At 60.7% G+C, this 20,214-nt stretch overlaps 1 protein-coding gene across 3 annotated transcripts; it reads right to left on the bottom strand.

Moving 5' to 3' along the window:
* Window positions 1-1,476: 1,476 nt before the first annotated feature.
* Chst1 (carbohydrate sulfotransferase 1) lies at window positions 1,477-19,831 on the bottom strand. Of its 3 annotated transcripts, none has more exons than XM_026399164.2 (6): window positions 19,662-19,831; window positions 18,712-18,941; window positions 6,378-6,432; window positions 4,132-4,275; window positions 3,684-3,790; window positions 1,477-2,793 (listed from the first exon to the last, which is right to left on the bottom strand). In XM_026399164.2, the coding sequence occupies exon 6, from the start codon at window positions 2,749-2,751 to the stop codon at window positions 1,516-1,518; it is 1,236 nt and encodes a 411-aa protein (XP_026254949.1). In that variant the 5' UTR covers window positions 2,752-2,793; window positions 3,684-3,790; window positions 4,132-4,275; window positions 6,378-6,432; window positions 18,712-18,941; window positions 19,662-19,831; the 3' UTR covers window positions 1,477-1,515. The 3 variants fall into 3 exon arrangements, with proteins under 3 accessions (XP_026254949.1, XP_026254950.1, XP_026254951.1); XM_026399165.2 differs by having other exon boundaries at window positions 4,132-4,269; XM_026399166.2 differs by lacking the exons at window positions 18,712-18,941; window positions 19,662-19,831 and adding an exon at window positions 15,347-15,516.
* Between the last annotated feature and the right edge of the window lie 383 nt (window positions 19,832-20,214).

Here is a 20,214-nt window from a genome sequence, read left to right as displayed (position 1 = left end):
TGAGAGAGAGAGAGAGAGAGAGAATTTTAATATTTATTTTTTAGTTCTCGGTGGACACAACATCTTTGTTTGTACGTGGTGCTGAGGATCGAACCCGGGCCCACACATGCCAGGCGAGCATGCTACCGCTTGAGCCACATCCCCAGCCCAGGAAGCCCTTCTTGTGTCTGCCCAGGACCCCTGGAGCCACCTGGTCACCAGGAACTCCCACTGTCCCAACCAGGAAAACCGACCTCCAGCCTCCCCCAGAGATCAGCTACTTTCTTGCAGTAAGAGCTGAGGATTCTGCTGGAGGAACTTGCTAGATTGCTAAGACGTAAGCACAGCAGACATTCCACTTTGTAGAGACCAGTGACCCTGCCCCTGTTGTTAAATACCAAGCAGCCACTGCCCAGAGCCACCCCACCAGTTGATCATTCCCCTTGCCCAGCGACCTTGGCCCCAGACCCACCCACCAAAGGGGGAACATCTGGCACAGGGTCCGGGAACCCCGTGCTCACCTCTCTCCCACCAAGCCATGCCACTTGTTGCACATTTTGGTCATGTCTGGCTCTGAGGTACAGAAAGGGAATGACACCCGGAACTCAGTGGAATCAGGGTAAAGCATAACAAGAGTCCTAAAAGGAAGACTTGTCACTTAATACCAATCTTCTCCCCAAAGCCAGGAACACCCAGACCCGGCCCAGCTGCTCTCAGCCAATCACAAGACCCCACGGTCAGGCCCAGCTATTACTGCACACTTTTATTTACAGAAAACACAGATAAAGCATTTCAATGTTCATTTAGCAAACTTGATTCACTCTTTTTTTTTTTTTTTGGCACAAAGAAATATCACAATGGACCCCAAGATCAATCAGAAACTTAAAAGATTCATCAGCCATCACTGGTCCAGGGGCAGCTACAAGACTCAGACAGACAGACAGCATCACCACAGACTGGAAAAAATAAACGACGTCCACGTTCACCTCACAGTAAAACCTGCTCACCGACAGGCAAGGGCGGGCAGGAGGGGGGTTCTCTGTTCTATGGGAGGAAGAGGGCCAGGGCCAGGAAGCAGGGATCGGGAGGGACAGACCCCTTTCCGAAGTTCGAGAGAGGGGTCCTTTCGTTTTTATCCTCTTACCTGGTAGAAGTAAAACAGTGCAAAAACTACCATCCCCCAACCACTCATTCATTCCAAAAACCTTGAGAAGTCGTGTGTTGGGGTGCCTCTCCTGGTGGGCCCATGTGCGTGCGTGAATGTGTGCGCGGGGTGCTGTAAACATCGTCCCCGTCCCCGGGAGACCCAACCTCCGAGTGTCGGAATGGGGGGGCGGGCCCCACTTGACGTGCGCCCTCTGCCCGGTTCCCGTCCCAGACGCGTAGTGCAAATATCGGAGACAAAAAGGCAGAAGGGGGCGGGTGGGCAGGGGGCGGGAAGGACACGAAGACGGGTGGGGGTGGGGAATAAGGCAACAGTTAAAATGGTCCCTTTATCAGACCCGGCGCCCGCGCCCCGCGCCGTGTCACGCCGTGTCACGAGAAGGGGCGGAAGTCCCGCTCCTCCACCAGGCTGATGGCGGGGTTCTTGAGCTCCTCCTCCGAGGCGGCCTTCTTGTAGCCCAGCTGGGCCAGCACGTGCTGACAGGCGTTCTGGGCGAAGGCCACAATGTCATACGAGAGGCGGAAGCGCCACTTCTCGGCGGTGGCCGCCGAGTTGCGCACGGTGCCGTATTTGTGCTTGCCCAAGGTGGGGTCGCCCCGCGTGTTGTTCTGGATCCAGCGGGCCACGTGGCCGTCCAGGGGGATCCCCAGGAACCCGTAGATCTCCTCGGTCTTCTTCATGGGGTTCCTGGCCAGGTCCTCGTAGCGCACCAGCATGTACTTGCCCTTGAGCCAGGAGGGCCGCATGAGGCCGGTGGACACGGAATTGGAGAAGTCCTCGCACACGGTGGTCAGCTGCGTGACATCCAGGTTGTAGGGCTTCCTGCCCGTGCCGTACCAGAGCCGCCACAGCCGGTACGTGTCGCGGAAGGTCTCGCTCCGTGACGCTAGAATCCCCCGAGGGTCGCGGACCAGCTGGATGACCTTGAGGTTCAACCGGGGGTCTTCCACCAGAGCCCGCAGGTCGTTCACCTCGGGCACGCGCACAGTCTTGATGGCCACGTGGCTGCGCTCGCGACAGGCCTCGGCGGCCACGGTCAGGTTCAGCAGGCCGCACTTGCGCACGCAGTCCCCCTCTTCCAGGACCAGGTCGGGAGCCCCCGGAGGGTCGCACACGGGACGGGAGCAGAGGACCCTGCTGGCCCCGCGGCGGAAGATCCGGTCGGTGGTGTGGTTGACCGGGGGCGGCTTGATGTAGTTCTCCAGGAAGTAGAGGTCGCAGTCGTAGAGGCTCCTCAGGAGGTCCCGGCTGGCACCCAGCATGACCCTCCTGTCTGCGGGGCTCTTGCCCTGGGTGAAGCGCGGGATGAGCGTGTTCTGGACGTGGTAGAGGGGCTCGAACAGGTAGAAGACGTCCAGGTGCTGGTTGAAGAGCTGGCCCACGAAGGAGGAGCCGCTGCGCGTGGTGGCTAGGATGAGGATGTGGGTCTTTCGGGAGAGGTTATAGGTGAAGGTGGGACCCTCCTCGCACAGCCGCTCGGCCAGCCCCGCCTCGGCCAGCCCGGGGCAGGTGTGGAAGGACTTGGCGGTGAAGGTGCGGATGGCGGTGTACTGGATGGCTATGGAGGCCAGCGCGAGGAGGAGGACGGCCTTCCAGGAACATTGCATGGCTGGCCACCTTCATGGGGCTGCTTCTCCGAGGGTCGGGGTCTGGGAGCAAAGACGGCCTGGTCAGGCACCTCCCGTAGCCAGGGGCCTCCAGGGGCCCAGGGACATCCATCTCCCTCTTCCCCCTCCCTCTCTCACACACACATCCTTAGCCCTATGGCCCAAGCAGCTAGGCTTTGCCATTCTGTGAGGGACCCGTGGGACCTTCAGGGATCTACCCAACCTGGAGCCCAAGATCCAACCCAGAGATGGCTGCGGAAGCCTCCTACCTTGAACTCTGAGCTCCTTGAAGGGGCCCAACCCCTACACTTAGGGAGGCCTCAGGCCACACCCTGCCACTCCTGACACCCTGCTGGCATTGCCTGGCCACCGACATGGTTCCCCAGCCCCATGAGCTGGTGCCCTCTCCCCCAGTGGGCGTCCTTTCTCTGTGCTTTGCTCTCCAGCAGCTTGTCCATGCTAGGGGAGACAGGAGTGTGGACAGCTGTGCCCACATCCCTCCAACTTCGGACACAGGTGCCCAGCCATCTCCAGATGTGGATTTCTGGGCTCCTAAAGTGCCCTCGAGTCAACTGGCCTGAAACAGAGGGAGGGGTCCCAGAGCTGCTGAGAAACAGCCCTCTCCAGGATCTGGGGTCTGCTCGTGGCCATGGGCCCAGGTGATCCTCACTACCAGAGTGTACTGCCGAGAAGATCTTAGCCCGAGGAGACAGGCCTGGCTCCTCCACGCTGGTCACCGAGAGCCTCTACCCTTAGCCCCTTAGCCTCTCTGTTCACAGAAGGGGAACCGGAAGGAGCCACGGGAAGCAGAAAGGGCCCAGGCCGCCCCAAGCATCTTGCAGGTGCCCCCAGGGAGGCCAGCTCAGCCCCCAGCCCCAGAGAGAGTGCTGGGGCTTCTGGAGCCAGTGAGGGGGGGGGGGCCCAACACTTACCAAAGACGGCTGCTCCAGGCTGGGCAGTCCGCGGCTGCCCGTGTTCCCAGGCTCAGCTGGCTGTGGTCAGAGGTCCAAGCCTGCGCACCAGTCCTGTGGCCAGCGGACTACAGAAAGAGAGAGGGCAGGCATTCTGAGGATGGGGTTGGGCTCCCAGTGTCCCCCTCTCCTGTGCCTTATGTCCCACAGTCTGCCCCCAGTCAGGCAATAAAGGCCCTGCTTTTCCCCTATATTTATCATTGATACCAGGGTCTCAGCCAACCAGTGCCATCTAATCCTGGGGTCCGGACCCCGGCACCCCACCCCTTCACCTACCTCACCCACCCACTACCCTCTGCTCACACCAGGGCCCTGGGGGACAGGGTGCTGGTGAGCTGTCGGCCTCACGGACTGAGCCCCAGCACACCCCGGATTGGTTCTGGGCTTGAAATCAACAGACAAGTCTGACCTTTTGAAATTCAACTGGCTCCTGGAATTTGGCAGGGAGGGGTGCGGGCAGGGGTTCGCCTCAGGCCTCTGCATCAAATGGCAGCTCTGGGGGACGCCAGGAAGGGGTGATCTTCCACCACACGGAGAGGAGCAGCCTCTGAAACTCAAAGCAGAACTGGACTAGGCGGCGTTCCGGACCCTGACCCAAGTCCGAGTGAGAACACCAAAACCCGGGGATCCCTCAGTTAGCATCTATGGAGCACCTGGGAAGCGCGAGGCCCTGTGCCCGGCAGGTGCAGTGTCAGCCCACAGAACAGGTGCGAGCTCACGCCCGGAGGTCTCCCAGCACACCCCCCCTTGTCCCTCTTGGGAGGCTTGACTTCCTGTTCCTCCAGCTTAAACACACTTGGCCTTCAAACACGCATTTGATTAATGTCCCCAGCCCATTTGTGGACTGGCACGAGAGGGGCTGGGCTCTAGAAGGGGGAGCAGATTGACTGCGAGGCTCTGAGCACATTCTTTCCATTACTGTCTGACTGTCCTTCATCTGTCCACGGTGACGGGTGGACTCAGTGCAAATATCCCCCCAGCCACACCCTGCTGTTCGGCGAGACTCCTTTGGGAGCAGGGCAAGCGCATGCTCATTTCCCAGAGCTGCCAAGCACGTCCACCTTCTGATCCCGGTGATTCCTCACAAACCCCCTGGGAGGGGAGGGTCCCTGTTCCCATTGTTCGGATGGAGAAATTAAGTCTCAAAGACTAAGGAAAAGCCATCTCAGCCATTAAGCAATAGCAGAGGCCTGAGTCCCTCGGGTCAGGCTTAGGCCAGTGCGCTGGGCTCTCCACCACCGGCTTTGTGTCCCAAGAAAGAAGAGGAGCCACAGCAGTCGGTTGCCTTGGAGGGGGCAGAGCCTGGGCTGAGATGGCAGTGGGCCCGCTGAGGTGCCAGGCCCGGGGGTCCTCGGCCCAAGTAACCCCAGACACGATGCGACAGGCAGGGAGGGGCACCAGCAGGAGCGCGGGCGGCTGGGTCACTGAGTGCTGGGTCACTGAGTCCTGGGTCACTGAGGGCCCGCTCTTCAGCGGCAGAGCCGTTCCACAGACATCTGCCAGCTCTCCAGGGCGGCCAGGCACCGTTCCAGGGAGGACAGGGGAGACGGCACCAGGCAGGGCCAGCACTTGTGGGCATCCGTGACGGCCCTCCCAAGCTGCACTCTCCCCACAGGCCAGGCTGACCCCAGCACAACCCACTTTATAGAGAAGGAAGCTGCGGCCCCTCAGGGTGAAATAACTTCCCCAAGTTCACACCTCGGAAGGGGCAGGCCATGCTCTGAAGTCCACGTTCAAATCCACCCCTGGATCCACTCCCTGATGCCCCCCATACTTCACCCCCTTTGAGACTCTTCCGCAAACCTAGGGTTCCAGTGCCAAAGACAGAACGTATCCCAGAGGGTCTTCCCAGAGCAGCATCTCGCCATCTTGCCCCACATCTCCACACCCCACCAGAGAGCTGAAGGCCAGTGCTGGGCACCGGAGGGGAGTGTCCCAGTCACAGGCCATGCCCAGCCTCCCAGGGAGGGCAAAGCCAGGGCATGGGAATGGAAGGTGGGGAGCCAGGCCCTCCTGGAAGTGCCCGGCTCCCCTGCCAGCCTGGCAGAGCCAGCCCCGTGCTGGCCAAGCCTCCTTGGTATGCTGCAGGCATCTGCCCTGGAAACCAGGGGACCCGGGGCCAGGTCCTGTGGTTCCCAAGGGAGCATTGGCCACTGAAAGAGCCCTCAACGCTCTCGTCCTCCAGGCCACATTGTGAGCTCAGGGCTCCTTCCTGGGCTCCAGCAGCCTCTGGCATGGGCTCCAGCTGGCCAAAGCCTAGGCAGAGGAGCCCAGAATCTGTTCCTTTTGTTAAGGCAAAGGAGGGGGTGACCCCCACGCCCAGGAGAAAGCTCAGACTTCAAAGTCAGCCGAATTCCAAGGGGGGGGCAGGGGGAGGGGAGGACTGCACATCACAAGGCTAATCGGGAGCTCAGGGCTCGCCAGGAGCCAGGTCGGCCTAGGTCTGCCCCTCAGTGGGTCTGGACATGTGGGCGATTCACCAGCTGCCGTGAGCCTCAGTGTCCCCATCTATAGAGAAGGTGTGACCACCTTCCAACCAATCAGAAGAATTGAACGACTTAAAGAATTTCGTCAGTGTCGGACATTCAAATGTAATGGTTCGTGGTTGGGAGCTGGGTTCTGGGACCAGCTCCATGTCCCAGCTCAGGCACTTACCAGCTGTGGGAATGTGGATAGATTCCTTAACCTCTCTGTGCCTCTGTTTTCTCACCTGCAAAATGGAGATACTTATGAGAAGGCTGTTGTGGGACCAATGAGTTAGTGCTGTGCCTGGCGTAGGGTTACACCCAATGAAGCCGTTAAAAGTATCCTCACTAACATCTGCTTCTTGGGGAATCACCCTGCAGCCCACAGGGACTGACAGTGAGACCGACCTCTACACCAACCCTCCTTTCCAGACCCCCTCCCTGCCAGGAACTATGCAGAGTCCCGCAGTGGCCTTCCTGCTGCCCTCTAGTGGCCAAGTCCCGAAGTGCAGCCTCCTAGCCCTGCACTTTAACTGGGGCCCTGCTGTGGCCTGCCTTCCTGGGGGCTGGCTGCAGCCTGAGGTGAGGTGCCACCAGGGGAGGTGATGTTGCAGGAGGCGGAGAGGTGTGACCGAGGCATGTCCCTGCCCGATGCAGCCCCTCTTCCTCAGATGCACTCCCAGAGGCAAGCCTGGACAGGCCGCGCTACCTCATCCCCCACCACCCCCGCAGGGAAGGGACACTGAACTCAATGTCACCCGCAGGAGCATCACACAGCCTCTGCCTTTCCCTGGCTGCTGAGTGACCTTGGCTCCCTGGCCCCTCTGTGCCTGGGTTTTTCCAGAAGCCCAGTGACCAGAGGACTCCCGGCCCTGACCGTGGGCTTCTGTCAGCTCAGAAGGCCCCCACTGCATTCCCAGGGCCAGGCAGGGCCACCATCACAGCAGACAGGGATCGCCCGTCAGCAGGGGAAGAGTCCAGTCACCTCCCAGAAGAACCCCGAGCTGCGTCTGTCCCCACTCCCTCAGCCTGATCTGTCCCCAAGAACCAGAGCCCTCGACAGACCTGTGGCCTCCCTTCCCGCTCCGGGCACCAAAGCACTGCTCCCCACCTTCCCTGGGCCACTGGCCCCTTAAAAATGCGATCCCTCATCCCAGGAAACACCATCTGCACCCACAGTTTTGCACCCTACTGGAAGTTCCCCGGGCCTCCTGCAGCCCAGACCCGGGGCTCGCCCTTCCCAGAGGCCTGGCTCCTTCCTCAGAGCCAGCCGCTGCCCTGGGGTCTTCTCTTCAACTGACTGTAGCAAGCAGGCCCCACAGATGGGCTTAGGTGACGTGAGGACATGGCCCAGCGTAGGGTCAGGAAAGCTCTGGCCAGAAGACACGGTGCAGGACCCACCACCAGCTCGGACCTTCGGGGGCTGGGTGGGGGACACTTGTACCTAGGCCCAAACACTGAACGGTAGGTGCCCCGGAGGGAGGGACAGTCAGACGATGGAAGGGGGCACATTCACACCAAGCTTTTGGCTCAACGTATTAACCTTGGGGACAAAGTGAAGTCACCCAATGCAAGAGCTGAAGAAGAGACTGGTGACAGGGTGGGACACTAAAACCTAGCCCTGGCACCACCTCCTGGTGCCTGCTCTCCTGCCCAGGGTACTGCCAGTTGTCCTCCCCTCCCCCATTTCCAAGGCACCTGGTTGAGGCCACCACCTGTCCCTAGCATTGGGCTCTCCCTCTGGGGGTGGGGGATGGGGGGACCAGGGACAGCAGTGGCTGGAGTCTCCTGGGTTAGAGCAGGACTCCAGGGGGCCCGAGGGCTGTGGGGGCAGCTGAGGCTTCCCTGGACATGACACCCTTCCCAGCTCCTCCCCAAAACATGTCACCAAATCCAGGGGGGAGCAGAGAGGAAAGAAGCTACCCGCCCCCTTCTGCCCAGACTCAGGAGCTGGGTGGAGGGATTCCCGAGGCTCTGGGGTGCCAGGAACCAGGCAGGGGGAGCCGGAGGGAGGGGCAGCGCTCAATCCCAGGCCTGCAGTAGCCAGCAGTGCGGCTCCGAGGTCGATGTTTGTTTAGTTAGGGCTAAAAACACATAGAACAGCAAGGTTTTCTCCTCCCAGAGGAAAATGAGGTGACAAAATGAGGCACGGGAGATAAACAAGGGTGTTGAAAGTCTGAAAGAACCTGGAATAAGGGCAGCATACAAAGAGCCAAGTGACAGCAGCTGGGGACGGAGCTCAGTGGTAGAGCACTTGAGACCCTGAGTTCCATCCCTAGCACTGCAAGAAAGAAAAGAAGAAAAGAAAGAAGGAAGGGAAGGAAGGGAAGGAAGGGAAGGAAGGAAGGAAGGAAGGAAGGAAGGAAGGAAGGAAGGAAGGAAGGAAGGAAGGAAGGACCAAATGACTTGTGGGCTACATATAGGGGCCAGAGCTTCCTGGCAGTTGATGGGAAAAGGGAAATGCCTCATTTACATGTTTGCTAGATCCGTGAGATAAAGATTAAAGCATGTGTCAAGAAACATCTGGCTATTCCCGACTCATACTGAATCCAGCCTGATTCCGCTCATGGTCGGTCTCCAGAGAGCTATATACCACCAGGAGGCACAGCCTCAAGATCGCCTACCTAATAAAACCCAAGGGTAAGTTTGATGGGACTGAGTCCTCGGGCACCCTCAATGTGGGCACTATGCCAACATGTACTTCAGCCCGCATGACCTTCTAGAGGGAATCCAACGGAGCCCGGCCTCGGCCCCTGTTGCCCGGGGTACTGGGCCTCCAGTGCTGATCCCTGGAGCCACGCCCACCTCAGCTGCAGCGCTGTGAGGGGCCTTCTCTGTGCCGCGTCCAGTCCTCAGCAGGCCTACCGGGGGCCCCACAACCCGTCCCCAGCACGCTGGCCCACAGAGCCGCGGGTCTTCCACTCTACACCATTAGCAGAGCGCTGTGAGCTCTGTGTCCCCAGGGCGGGCCACTCCCATGTCCACAGGTGATGTCCTTGGGGACACCCCTGGGCATCGCAAGCCTGCTTGAGAGTGGGGCCAGGTCTCGCTGCTGTGGCTTTCTAGCTAGACTTCAGCTGGGACCGGAACCTCTGCAGGACTCCGTTGTCCCGCTGTGAGACCCACACGACGCTGGGCGCAGGGCCGTGAAGCGGGGGCCGTGGTGAGGGGAAGTCTTGGGGGCTGATGCCCCATGATGGGCAGCACTGGCCCGGAATCGTGAGAGCAGAGGGCAAAAGATGCACCACGGCCGGGGCGGCCCCGCGTGTGTGGCTGTCCTGCCTGCAGAGACCTCGCCCACTGGCCCTGGAACAGAGGGCACCTCACTGTCCTGCCCTTCCGCCACGGGCCGGCTGGGCACCAGGGTCCCAAGGCCGACCTGGAGAAGGGTTTTCCCAGCAGGGGGGGAGAGTGACTGACCTCCGAGCCCCAGGACAAGGCCCCAGTGTGTGCCCAGCTCCTGGGGAGGGATGAGTCAGAGGCCAGTCCCCGTCCCAGGCCGGCCTGTGGTAGGTGGGGCTCTGCCCCAACACTGGGCCAGCGGAAAGGCCCTGGTTTCCTGTCCCCCCCACTGCCACCCACCCAGCAGCCACAGCCAGAGTCGGAATAGTACCGAGGCCCCACCCCCTGGACACCAGGGCTGCCCGGCCGCCCAGCCTCGGGGACGGGAAAACATCCACAGGAGCCAGAGCCAGCTGCGGCCGGCCGCCAGGGAAGGGGCCATCTGTCCCGCATCCCCGGAGTCCACTCACCTGCAGGAGGCTCACCTGGCCCGGCGGGGTGAGGGCTGGGGGTGGGGAGGCTGGGACACAGGAACCCACCTGAGCCTGAGGGGCTAGGGGAGCTACAGTGCCAACACCCAGAGATGTCCCCAGGCCTGGCTCCCACTGAGGGCTGCTCACCGCCTGCCAGGTGCCATGACCAGCTCCCCCGAGGAGGAGCCTGAGCCTGTCCCCGCAGGAGCAGGGCCCTGCTTCCACCTCAGCCCGAGGACTTGCCTGAGAGCGAGAGTGTCCCCCGACCCTGGGATGCTAGAGGAGAGGGCAGGGACAGCCAAGACCAAGGGAGCCACCAAGGCCCCAGGACACACTGGTGCCCTCTCGACCTGGGCACTCCCCCCCAACCCAGAGCCAGCTCACCCAACAGCTGCTGCCGTCTCCAAGGACCATGTCCCTGGGGGTCAGCTGGTGGCCCTCCCTGGCACGTGGATGGGTCTGTGCCATCTCGCCACTGCCCAGCTGAAGCTCGGGACTCTCACAAACAAACGTGGTCAGAGGCGCAGCCGCCGAGGAGCAGCCGCCCAGACACACCCTGCTCCCCACTCAGGCCTCAGGCTCTGGCCAGGCAGGAGAGAGAGGTTCAAAGACTCTCCGCCAGGGAGGCCAGGAAGGCCAGCTCCCCAGCCAAGAGGGCGCGGGCGCATGTCTTATGACCACCAGCCCGACGCAGTCTGGATCGGAGCACTGGCTCCCTGCTCCCTCGGTCCCGACCCTGCCACCAGCCCAGGCTGGTCCCCAGGACATGCCTGCACCAGGCTGCCGGCAGGCTCATCCTGTGGCCCCTCTGTCTCCTGGGTGACAAGGCTCCACCCATCAGGCTTGAGGCCAGCAGGGTGATCACCTCTGCCGACATCAATGGGGACACCCATAGTAATATAAACTGGCAGCCGCTATCCCAGAGCCTGGCACCTGCGAAGGACTGTCACACCTCCCCTCCGTGGACCCTCGAAGCCTGAAGCCTCGGGTCCTCTGGCTGCAGCGCCTGCATAGGAGGGTTAAGTGACAGCTCAGACGGGCCAGGGGCGAGAGCAGAACCCAGGAACGGGGATGCCACCCTGAGGTCCTCACTCACCTCCTGAGACGCTCAGAACACCCACTCGGCTCTCCTGACCCCGAGTGGGAAAGGCTAGGGGTGCAGCAGACGGAGCGGGCACCAGACCCGGAGCCCCTGAGCCCCTGAGCTGGCCACCCCGGCTCCCAGGACTCACAGGAGATGGAGCACAGAAAGCTCGCAGCAAAGTGACGGGGCGCAGCAACCACTCAGAACGGCAGTGCAGCGGACGCTGTCATTTCCTCTCCCTCGCAGAATCCTTGGAGGAAGCATCAGAGACCCCCACACACCAGCCTTCCCCGGGGCCCAGCCGGGGGCGCCTGGTGCCTGCAGGACTGAGGGAGCGCTCCTAAAAACTCCACACCACGGGCTCCAGAGAAGGGACCGGAACGGCCGCCCGCCCCATTCCCGCAAAGGACACAGCCTTCCCCTGCTCCCAGCCCACGGGCTCCCAGCTCTAATCAAGAAGCAAACACAAAGAAGGGATCTCTAAACATTTAGAAAACTCGGGAACCCTGTGCCCCACGCGGCACCGTGGGGATTTATAAAGAACAAATCATGCCTGACAAACTTGATAGCTTTCTTGATAGAATTACAAGACTGGTAGATGAGGGAAATGCAGGCAGGGTAATATATCTTGATTTTTAGCAAAGCATTTGATACAGCGCCTCGAGTAATCCCACCAAATTAATTCAAACAGATCTGGCCTTAAGCACTCGTCATGGGTCCTGAAAGAAGGAGGGGGTGGGTCCCGAGGGTCCTGGGTGGGGAAGCGGGTCCCGGGGGAGGGGGCTGGAAGGCGAGTCCGGGAGTGGGGGCAGGGCGCTGAGCGAGCGCTGGATCACATCTTATCTAACATCTTCATTAATGATCCTGAGAGGGGAGTAAACAGTCCGTTAATGAAATTTGCAGAGGATATTAAATTGGAAGGTGTCGTGGACACCAGTGAGGACAGCAAAGCGGTCCAGAGAGACCTGGGGGCAGAACCTGGGCAGGAAGCTGAGGGCTGGCAGGGGGGTGCTGGGTGGCAGCCGGAGCCACTCGGAGAGCCCAGGAAGAGAGAGGGGCCACCCAGGGCCAGTGTGGAGCTGGGAGAGGCCGCAGCTAGCTTAGATCTGCCCAAACAGGCAACAACCAGGAATCTCAGTGTCTCCTCTGGTTCACAGAGGAAGGGCCAGGGCCAGCTGATGCCCAGGGTGCTCTGCCTCCCTGACAGCTGGGTGGGGATGGAGCGAGCTGGAGCTTGGAGCTGAAGCCCACAGTGCAGGAGGTGGAGTCTGCAGGCCAACGGGGGGCTGCCTGAGAGATGGGGACTGGGGAGAGACTGGCTGGGCCCCTCATGCTGCTGGGGAAAACCTCCCTGCCCCACCGCTGCAGCCGGCACCTGCCCGACCACAGAGCATGGTGGTAGCATGTGAGAAATAGAGATCCAACCCTCAGGCCTTGCTGGGGAGTCCCTGGTTCCTCTTTGGGTGACCATCAGGAAGGGGATGCTCCTCCAGCTAGATGAACCAGCCTGGAAAGAGCGCGAGAAGGTGGTCTGCCCCACCCAGCCCCCTTGCTGTGTCAGAGAGGGCCCAGTCTCTGTCTGGGCCTCTTTTGTCCCTTTCCTTCTGCCCCAACACCAGGGGACACCACCCTCCTCCCCCAGGGGCTCAAGTAGAAAGCACCTGTCCATCTGGACCTGGAGAGTTGGTTCCCACAAGGCTCCTTCCTGGACAGGTGGGGTCTGAACAAGATCCAGGGCCACCGAGCACCGCGCCAGCCCTAGGCACTGCTGTGTGGGGAGAAAGGGGTGACTGGCTCTCAGGGCGGGTCTCCACAGCCCAGGGGATGACATGATCACCGCCGGGACACGGGAAGGATCCGGGAAGTGATCCCCGGACCTACAATAACAATGGCCTCCACTAGGTACTGTCCTGGGTGGGTTCCACTTCTTAATGCATCTGACCTTCACCACCCCAGAGCTAGGGCTCGTACAGTCCCCCTTAGAGAGGAGGACACTGAGGCACAGAGAGTAGCCATCAGGCTTGGCAGAAGGCTCACAGGAGGAGCAGCAGCCTGTCGGCTGGGCGGCTCTGGAGGGGGCCCTGGGGCGTGGGTGGGGACAGGCAGCCCCTCCTCTAGGGAGGCCAACCCACCCTGGTCTTGCCCACAGAAGGGAGCTGGTCCAACTGCCACCACACTTGTGGAGCCTGGTTTTACTATATGTTTCCCTTCTCCCCCAACCACTGCCGCGCTACAGCGAGTCCTCCGAACAAGTCTGTTTCCATGGAAACCATACAGTGACTCAGGGCTTCGGGACCTTCTCTGAACCAGATTATGAATATCAAACACTCCCTCCCTACCAATGCAGAGTGGAGTTGGGAAAGTAAAGGGAGACCCACAGTGGGGGGGTGGACAGGTCAGGGGCAAGAGGGACCTGGGGGGCACACACAGGTCCTCACGGATCGCTTGGCACCTGAGCACCCCTGCACTCAGTGGAACCCAGATGTGCCCCTCTTCTGGTGCAGGCTGACACACACGCCTAATGAGCCCCTCAGCACCACGCTTCCTCTGGAGCTAGGGTGCTGTGGGGAAAGGGGTCCAAGAGGGACCTAGATGCCTTCTGTGTCAGAGAAGGCTGGGGGGCCAGGGTGGAGAGGAGCGTGACTTCCCCTGGATGCCAAGGAAGCGCCAGTTCGGAGCATCCCAAGTATTGCAGAAAGAGGGCAATGGAGCTGGGATCCTCCCCTAGCATCTCTGCTTGGAGATGAGGAGGCTGGGTGTTGAGTGAAGGGGGAAGGGGACAGTGATTTCAAAGCCCCGGCAGGGCTGGGAGGACAATCAGCAAAGGCTTCCTCACACTTGCACACACCGGTCCCCTCCCCTCCCGGTCACTGTGGCCTGGCCTTGGCCCTCGCCCACCAAAGACCAGGCAGGCAGTGAAAGTTTGCAGCTCCAGGCTCCAGGCCTGCAGGGTCTCAGCCCCAAGGGCAAGCCCGCCTCCTCCTTTCCCCAGCAGCTCCCTGAAGACCCAGGAGGGAGGAGAACAGACCTGGCTAGAAGCTTGATACCTCCCTGGTGAATCCAGCGAGTGAGTCATGACGGTGAAAGCACTTTGAGAGAGAAACAGGGTCATCCTGATCCCTGTGTGTGACGTGGTGCTGAGGCTGGAGCAGGGGCACTGCCTGCCCAGGTGAGGTCTTGCCTGAGCCACCCAGCACCCCCAGAGAGGTTAAGGAGCCCCTGAAGACAGCTACCTGGTACTCGGCCCACCTGCCTACTGGCCCTTGGCTTGCTAAAGCAGCTCTGCTCCCAGTCAGGAATCCTAGGTCCCCTCTGCCCCTGCTCCCAACAGCCCTCCAAAAGATGCTGGGCAGAATTTCTGCTCTTCACTGGGCAGCCACCTCCTCTGCCCAGGCCTCTACCTCCCTGTCAGTGGCCCAAGCCCACGTGGAACCCAGACCCCAGAGGCAGCCCTCCTAGGAGCCTCCTGCTTAGAAGCAGTTTTTAGGTCCATCCAAAGAAATCAGCGCCAGAGCTGAGGAACCTTATCTTGAGAAAGGGCAGGCCTGGAGCAGGCACACTGTGGCATCTGGAGTCAGGCCAAGGTGCCACCTTAGAAGGACTCTAGGGTCTCAGCCTCTTCAGGTAGCTTGGCCTTTTCACCCCTGGCATCTTGGCCAGCGCAGCTCTGCACTGTGAAGGCAAGCACCAAGTCCCTGGAGCCTGGGAGGAGCAGCTCACCGGCCCCTACCCAGAGAAAAGCCCTACCCAGGGAAGAGCGGGAGGGCTATTGGGACTCTGCACCACCGCGCGGCTAGGGCCCCATAAAGGGCCCATCGCATCGCACACAGCACGGTGGTGGGCTGCGGGTGCAGGGCGCAGGGCCAAGGCTAGGAACAGGAAGCTGGAGGCAGCCCCTGCCTCCGGGTGCAGCTCTGGTTTGGAAAGTTACAGCAGACGTGGGGACCTCAGGGTCTCGAGGAGTCCGGGCAGCCGCGAGGAGGGCAGAGTGTGGGACCCTGAGCCTGGAGCAGCCCCCGAGTGCAGCAGGAGGGATCCGGACGCCTCGGGGGCCCGCCCGAGTCTCAAGTTTGCTGTCCTCCCCAGATGTGGCCGAGGAGGGCTGGGGTGATCTCGGCGCTCACCGCTCACCCGCCACCAGCCCCGGAAGCCCCTTCCTGCTCCCAACACGCTGCCGTCCCGCGCCACCCCCTCCGCGCACCGCCGGTAGCGACTGTCCCCTAGCCGAGGGGCGTCTCCCACCGCGCCCGCGCCTCTCCTGGCTGCTGCGGCGGACTGTGCGCTCCCGCCCGCCCCGGGGCCGCGGGGCCCTGCCGATACCTGGTCGGGGGCGCGCCGAGAGCCGCTGCAGCGCCCAGCGCCGGCTCCATCCTCCGCTCCGGAGTCAGGCTCGCCGGGGGCCCGCGGGTGGCGGCGGCGGCGGCGGCGGCATCCTCCGCCTCCAGCGCCCTCCTCCTCGGCCTCCCTCCTCCCTCCTCTTCCTCCGCCTCCGCGCGCCCCTCACGGGCCCCTCTTCATGGCCCGGGGGCGCGAGCCCAGGGCGGCTCGAGAGGCGCAGGGCGTTCTCCCGGGCTAGGCGCGGGGCCGCGAGCCGGGCAGGGGGCCGAGGGCGCAGGGCCGGGGCCCGGACCCCGAGCGCCGCAGCCGCGGGCGCCGGAGGAGAGCAGCAGCCGCAGGCGCCGGAGTCTCCCCGAGCGCCTGGCTGCCTCGCGTTCCCGAGCCCAGAGCAGCCGCGGCAGCGGCGGCGGCGGCGGCGGCGGCTTCAGCGCCGGGCGATCGGCGGGCGCTGCGGTCCCGGCTCCACCCCCAGAGCCGCCCGCCCCCGGAGCCGCCCGCCCCTTCTCGTCCCCACCCCTTCGGCGCGCCCGCCCCCTCCAGCCGAGCGCTCGGGACACCCTCGGCAGCCGGGCCAACCCCCACCCGCGGGCCGGGCAGCCACGCCCACCCCACCCCCAGAGCTTCGAGAACGGCGGGCAGCGCGGGCTGCTGCCCTGGCACCTCTGCCCCGTTCTCCCCCTACCACCCCACCCAGGAGGGTGCTCATTTCTACTCCGACAAAGCCTGCTGCCTGAGCGTCCCCAGCCCCAAAGTCCGACTGGAGCCCAACCCCGCCCAGGGCCCCTAGGTCCTCTCCCGAGTCCCTGGCCAACACAGACACTCCAGAACCCAGAACCGCAACCAACCACCTTTCAGTGGCACAACCCCTTTTCCATCATCTGTCCTTCCCTGGCTCCATCTGTTCCGTTTGGCAGGGTCAAGAGGTGGGTGGCAGAGTGGGACATTTGCTGGCAGGTGTCTTCCACTTCTGTGGGTCCCCTGCCTACCAGTCTACTGCGAGCTCTCCTGGAGCCACTGCTGCCCCATGTGAGGGAGACCAGTGGCAGCCGAGCTCTGTGGTCCCTCCTCCTCTGCACAAATATTGTCTGAGCATCGCCTGCAGGTTGGGCCCACACGGGCATCAAGGACTGGCGAGTGACAAGACAAACAGACACCCGACCTCTGGGAGTGGAGGAGAAGCAATGTAAACAGGCAGAGAAACATCTCATCATCAGGGGCTGGGGAGGCAGGCAGGGAATCGAATCGCAGCTCAGCCACATGTCTGTCAACAGTCCCAGGCTGGCCACCCCCTGGGCCTGTTTCCCCATCTGAAGAATGGGCAAGTGGCTTGGCTGGCTGAACCTCTGAGGCTCCTCAGTGCTAACCAAGAGACCATCCTGTGAGGCAGAGAACAATTTCCACCTCCATCATCTCAGAACTCTCCCTGAATCCTATTTCCAGCTATGGACTGTCACTCCTGTGCAGGGAAGGCTGAAAACCAGGGATGTGAGGTAGTCTCCCCCGGGTCTCACAGGCCCACCACAGCAGCCTAGCACCGCTCCCTCCCAGGCTGGAGGAGTCTGCCATGGGACTTTTTGTGAGTGAGATGGTCTTTCGTGCCTCGGTTTCCTCAATCAGAAGATGGTTCTCACCTCATGGGGCTACCATGAACACCAGATGGTAAAATGGATGTAAAGCGCCCAGCACAATGTCTAGCACATTGAGTGCTTAATAATTGCACAACATTGCTATTGACTCGTTGGCGTATCTAGGAACAAACATCACTTGCTCACCAATAGGGACTCATGACGTCTGTGCTTCTCTGGAGGACCAGGGACTCAATGCATCAGTACCAGATGGCATGAAGGTCCTTGCCCGGGGTGTCCCACCACACCAATAAACTGTTAACTTGGCCACAATCGCAAACTCATGATTATGAACTCCTCCCCCCACCAGTGCCAGGGAACCAGGCAGCCTAGTCCCGTGGAGCGGCTAATAGCCCCTCCCCACGTGTCTGACTGCAGCAGTGCAGCTGGGCTCGGCCTGCCTGCGTCCAGCCACTGCAGCCAGGGCAGCGGGGCCAGCCCTCATCCTGACTTCAAGGTGAACAGATCAGCTGCCCCCTACCAACCACCCCCCCCTCCTGGAGTGGCAGTGTTCCTGATGCCTAACCAGAGTGCTGACCTTCCAGAAGCAGCTCTTGATGTCAGTCCTTCCATAGAAATCCTGGCCGTAACAGCCCCAGGCTCAGCTGTAAGAACCTCCCTTTCACCCAGCGCTAATCCCTCCCCAAGTTTTCAGCCTGACAAGAATAGTCAGGGTTTAGAGAGCTTTCTCTATCTCGCACTCTCAGATCCAGCGCCTCATTTTTCAAATTCTGGTGTATTTCGGGTGGAGAGGAGGGAAACGTGCATCTGGCTGACATGAAAAGATCCGAGTGGCTGCAATGTAAAGATGGACTGGAATTGGGGACCCTTTTTTTTTAAAGAACATTGAAACTCTAAAAATAGACAAAAGATCCAGTCTCAGGAACACTGGGATTCTGTTCCAGTTTCCTGGGATCTCCCACATGATAAGCATACACGTTTTTTAAGCACCTACTGGGTGTACCACACTAGGGCAGGTGCTGTAGAGGGAGGTGAGGGGAGAGAAAACAGAAGCAAAGTCCTTGTGCTCTGGGAGTGTGGGCCCCACTCAGTGAAGCAGCAGAGAACAGTCACTGAAAATGTGATTGAATACAAAAACACCTAACCTTGGAAGTCGGAGGAAGGGGCCACTCAGGAAGAGCTTCCTGAAGGAGGAGGGCGTGAACTGCAGCTGGAGGGGTGGATGGGACATAATGGGAAAGAACAGGGAGCTGGGAGAGTAACCGGCAGGGGCGGTATTAGGGGTGTAGGGGAAGATTAATAGTAAAGGCTAAGGTCTCTCCATGTGCCACGCCCTGTGCTGCTCTCATTGAGTGGGTTATTTTGTTTAACCTTCAAAACAACCCTATGTAGTGGGTATTGCCGTTCCCACTTAACAGATGAAGAAACCGAGAGCCTGAGGGGCTAAGCAGCTTTCCCAGGTTTGCAGAACTGGTAGGCCATGGCGTACCCCAGCTGGCTGGCTCCACGTGCCTGGCCACTCCCCTCCAGCCACTTTCCAGTATCCTGACCCAAGTGGGGCGCCTACTGGAAGGAACAGCTGCCCAGACGAAATAGAGTCCCCGGGCCCTGCTGGGAATCTCTAAACTGAGACATCCTTCTTCACCCCCAGCATGCAGATCCCCCAGGTACTTGGAAATTTGTTAAGGGATTTGGGGGCCTGAGAGCCTGACTTTTTAATATCTTTCGGCTGTCTGTGTGGTGGCGGTCTGTGCCACCCACCTTGTTATTTCAGTCTGTTCTTGGAGATTGATGGCTCAGGCTTTGATTTAAGATCTGCTTCCGCGATCCTCAATGTCCCGTGTCTCACGGGGGATGCTGACAAGGCTCACAACAGCTCCTGGCTGTGGCTGGACTTCAGGCCCAAGAGCCCCCAGTACCTGCAGAGAAAGTTCCAGGCAAGAGCCTGGGCAGAACCGGGTGCAGCGGTGCTTCCTGTAATCCCAGCAATGCTAGAGGGTAAGGCAGAAGAATCACAAGTCCAAGGCCAGCCTCAGTGACTTAGCAAATACTTGTCCCAAAATAAAAAGGGCTGAGGATGCAGCTCAGTGGCAGAGCACCCCTGAGTTTATTCCCTGGTAGCAAAAGAAAAGTCTGGGCATGGGCAACTAGGCTCAGGAGATCTTTCTCCTCCCAGGTATGAATAATCCCAGCTACTGCTGAGTCTGAGGCAGGAGGATCACAAGCCTGGGAAATGTAGTGAGACCCTGTCTCAAAATATAATTCCTAAAAGATCTGGAGATGTAGCTCAGTGGTAGAGTGCCGCTGAGTTCAATCCCCGGAACCACAAAATAAAAGGGATAAGGACACTGAGGCCCAGAGAGACGAAGTGACTTACCCAGGACCTCACAGGAGGTAAGCTGAGCCTTCAGCTGGTACCCAGCTTCCTGAGCAGAAGGTCTCTACACACCCCTGCCCCCCAACTGTGCCCCGTTCCAGATGGGTTCTTATTCTGGATGAATTAAGGGACACGAATCTCTTTGTGGTTGAAATAAAACAAGTATTTGAGGGAACTGAGGCGTCCTCAGAAACATCTCAGCCCATTTTCCCTCTCGTTCTCTGAGCCAGAGATGGCCAGGCCTTGCCAGCTCATGGTTTCAGAAGGCCACATGGACACGCCGCCCGCTTCCTCCCCCTCCAGGTCCTCCAGCCAAGGCCCCTTGAAAAGCTACCTCACTCCTCCACCCACAGGGCTTCTGTGCATCCCTCGGAGGGACATGGTGCTGCTCCCAGACAGCCCATCACCTGCAGTCACCACCGCCATCTGTCATGTTCTCTGCCCCCGCTCTAGAAATTGCAGAGGAAGCTACTTGAAGGGCCCCCAGCCAGCAGCAGAGGGAGCGGTGTCTTCCCAACACACCAGGGGAGATGCTGTGACGCATTCTCCAGAGACTGCAAACAGCTTGTCCTGCTGGCAGCTGCCGCCTCTAACCTCTGGCTCCAAGTCCAAGCCACGGCCGGGCCAGCCGGGGAGGAGGCGTCAGTCCCTTTACCCTGTCTCTCCTTCTAGCCACCCCAGCAGCAGGTTCCCTACCTGGGTCACAGAACAAAATCCCTGTACGAAGTAGAGTGCCAGCAACCCCTGTGGATGGGGGTAAAGGGCGACGAAGTAGCCAAGACCCTCCCACGGTGTGGGAGGCTGCTGGCCCTCCCACCGTGTCTGCTGCCCAGGCTGGCCCAGGCTCTCCAGGGCTCTTGACCTCTCTGGGCCGGGTAGGTGGGAAA

Source organism: Urocitellus parryii, chromosome 4 (genome assembly GCF_045843805.1).
Source record: "Urocitellus parryii isolate mUroPar1 chromosome 4, mUroPar1.hap1, whole genome shotgun sequence".
Taxonomy (NCBI): domain Eukaryota; kingdom Metazoa; phylum Chordata; class Mammalia; order Rodentia; family Sciuridae; genus Urocitellus; species Urocitellus parryii.
The sequence above is the reverse complement of the archived record's forward strand: the minus strand, read 5'-3'. Positions and strand labels throughout refer to the sequence as shown.

Bases quoted from the DNA above. Each gene is read 5' to 3' on its own strand.
- Chst1 (XM_026399164.2), bottom strand. From the start codon at position 2,751: ATGCAATGTTCCTGGAAGGCCGTCCTCCTCCTCGCGCTGGCCTCCATA.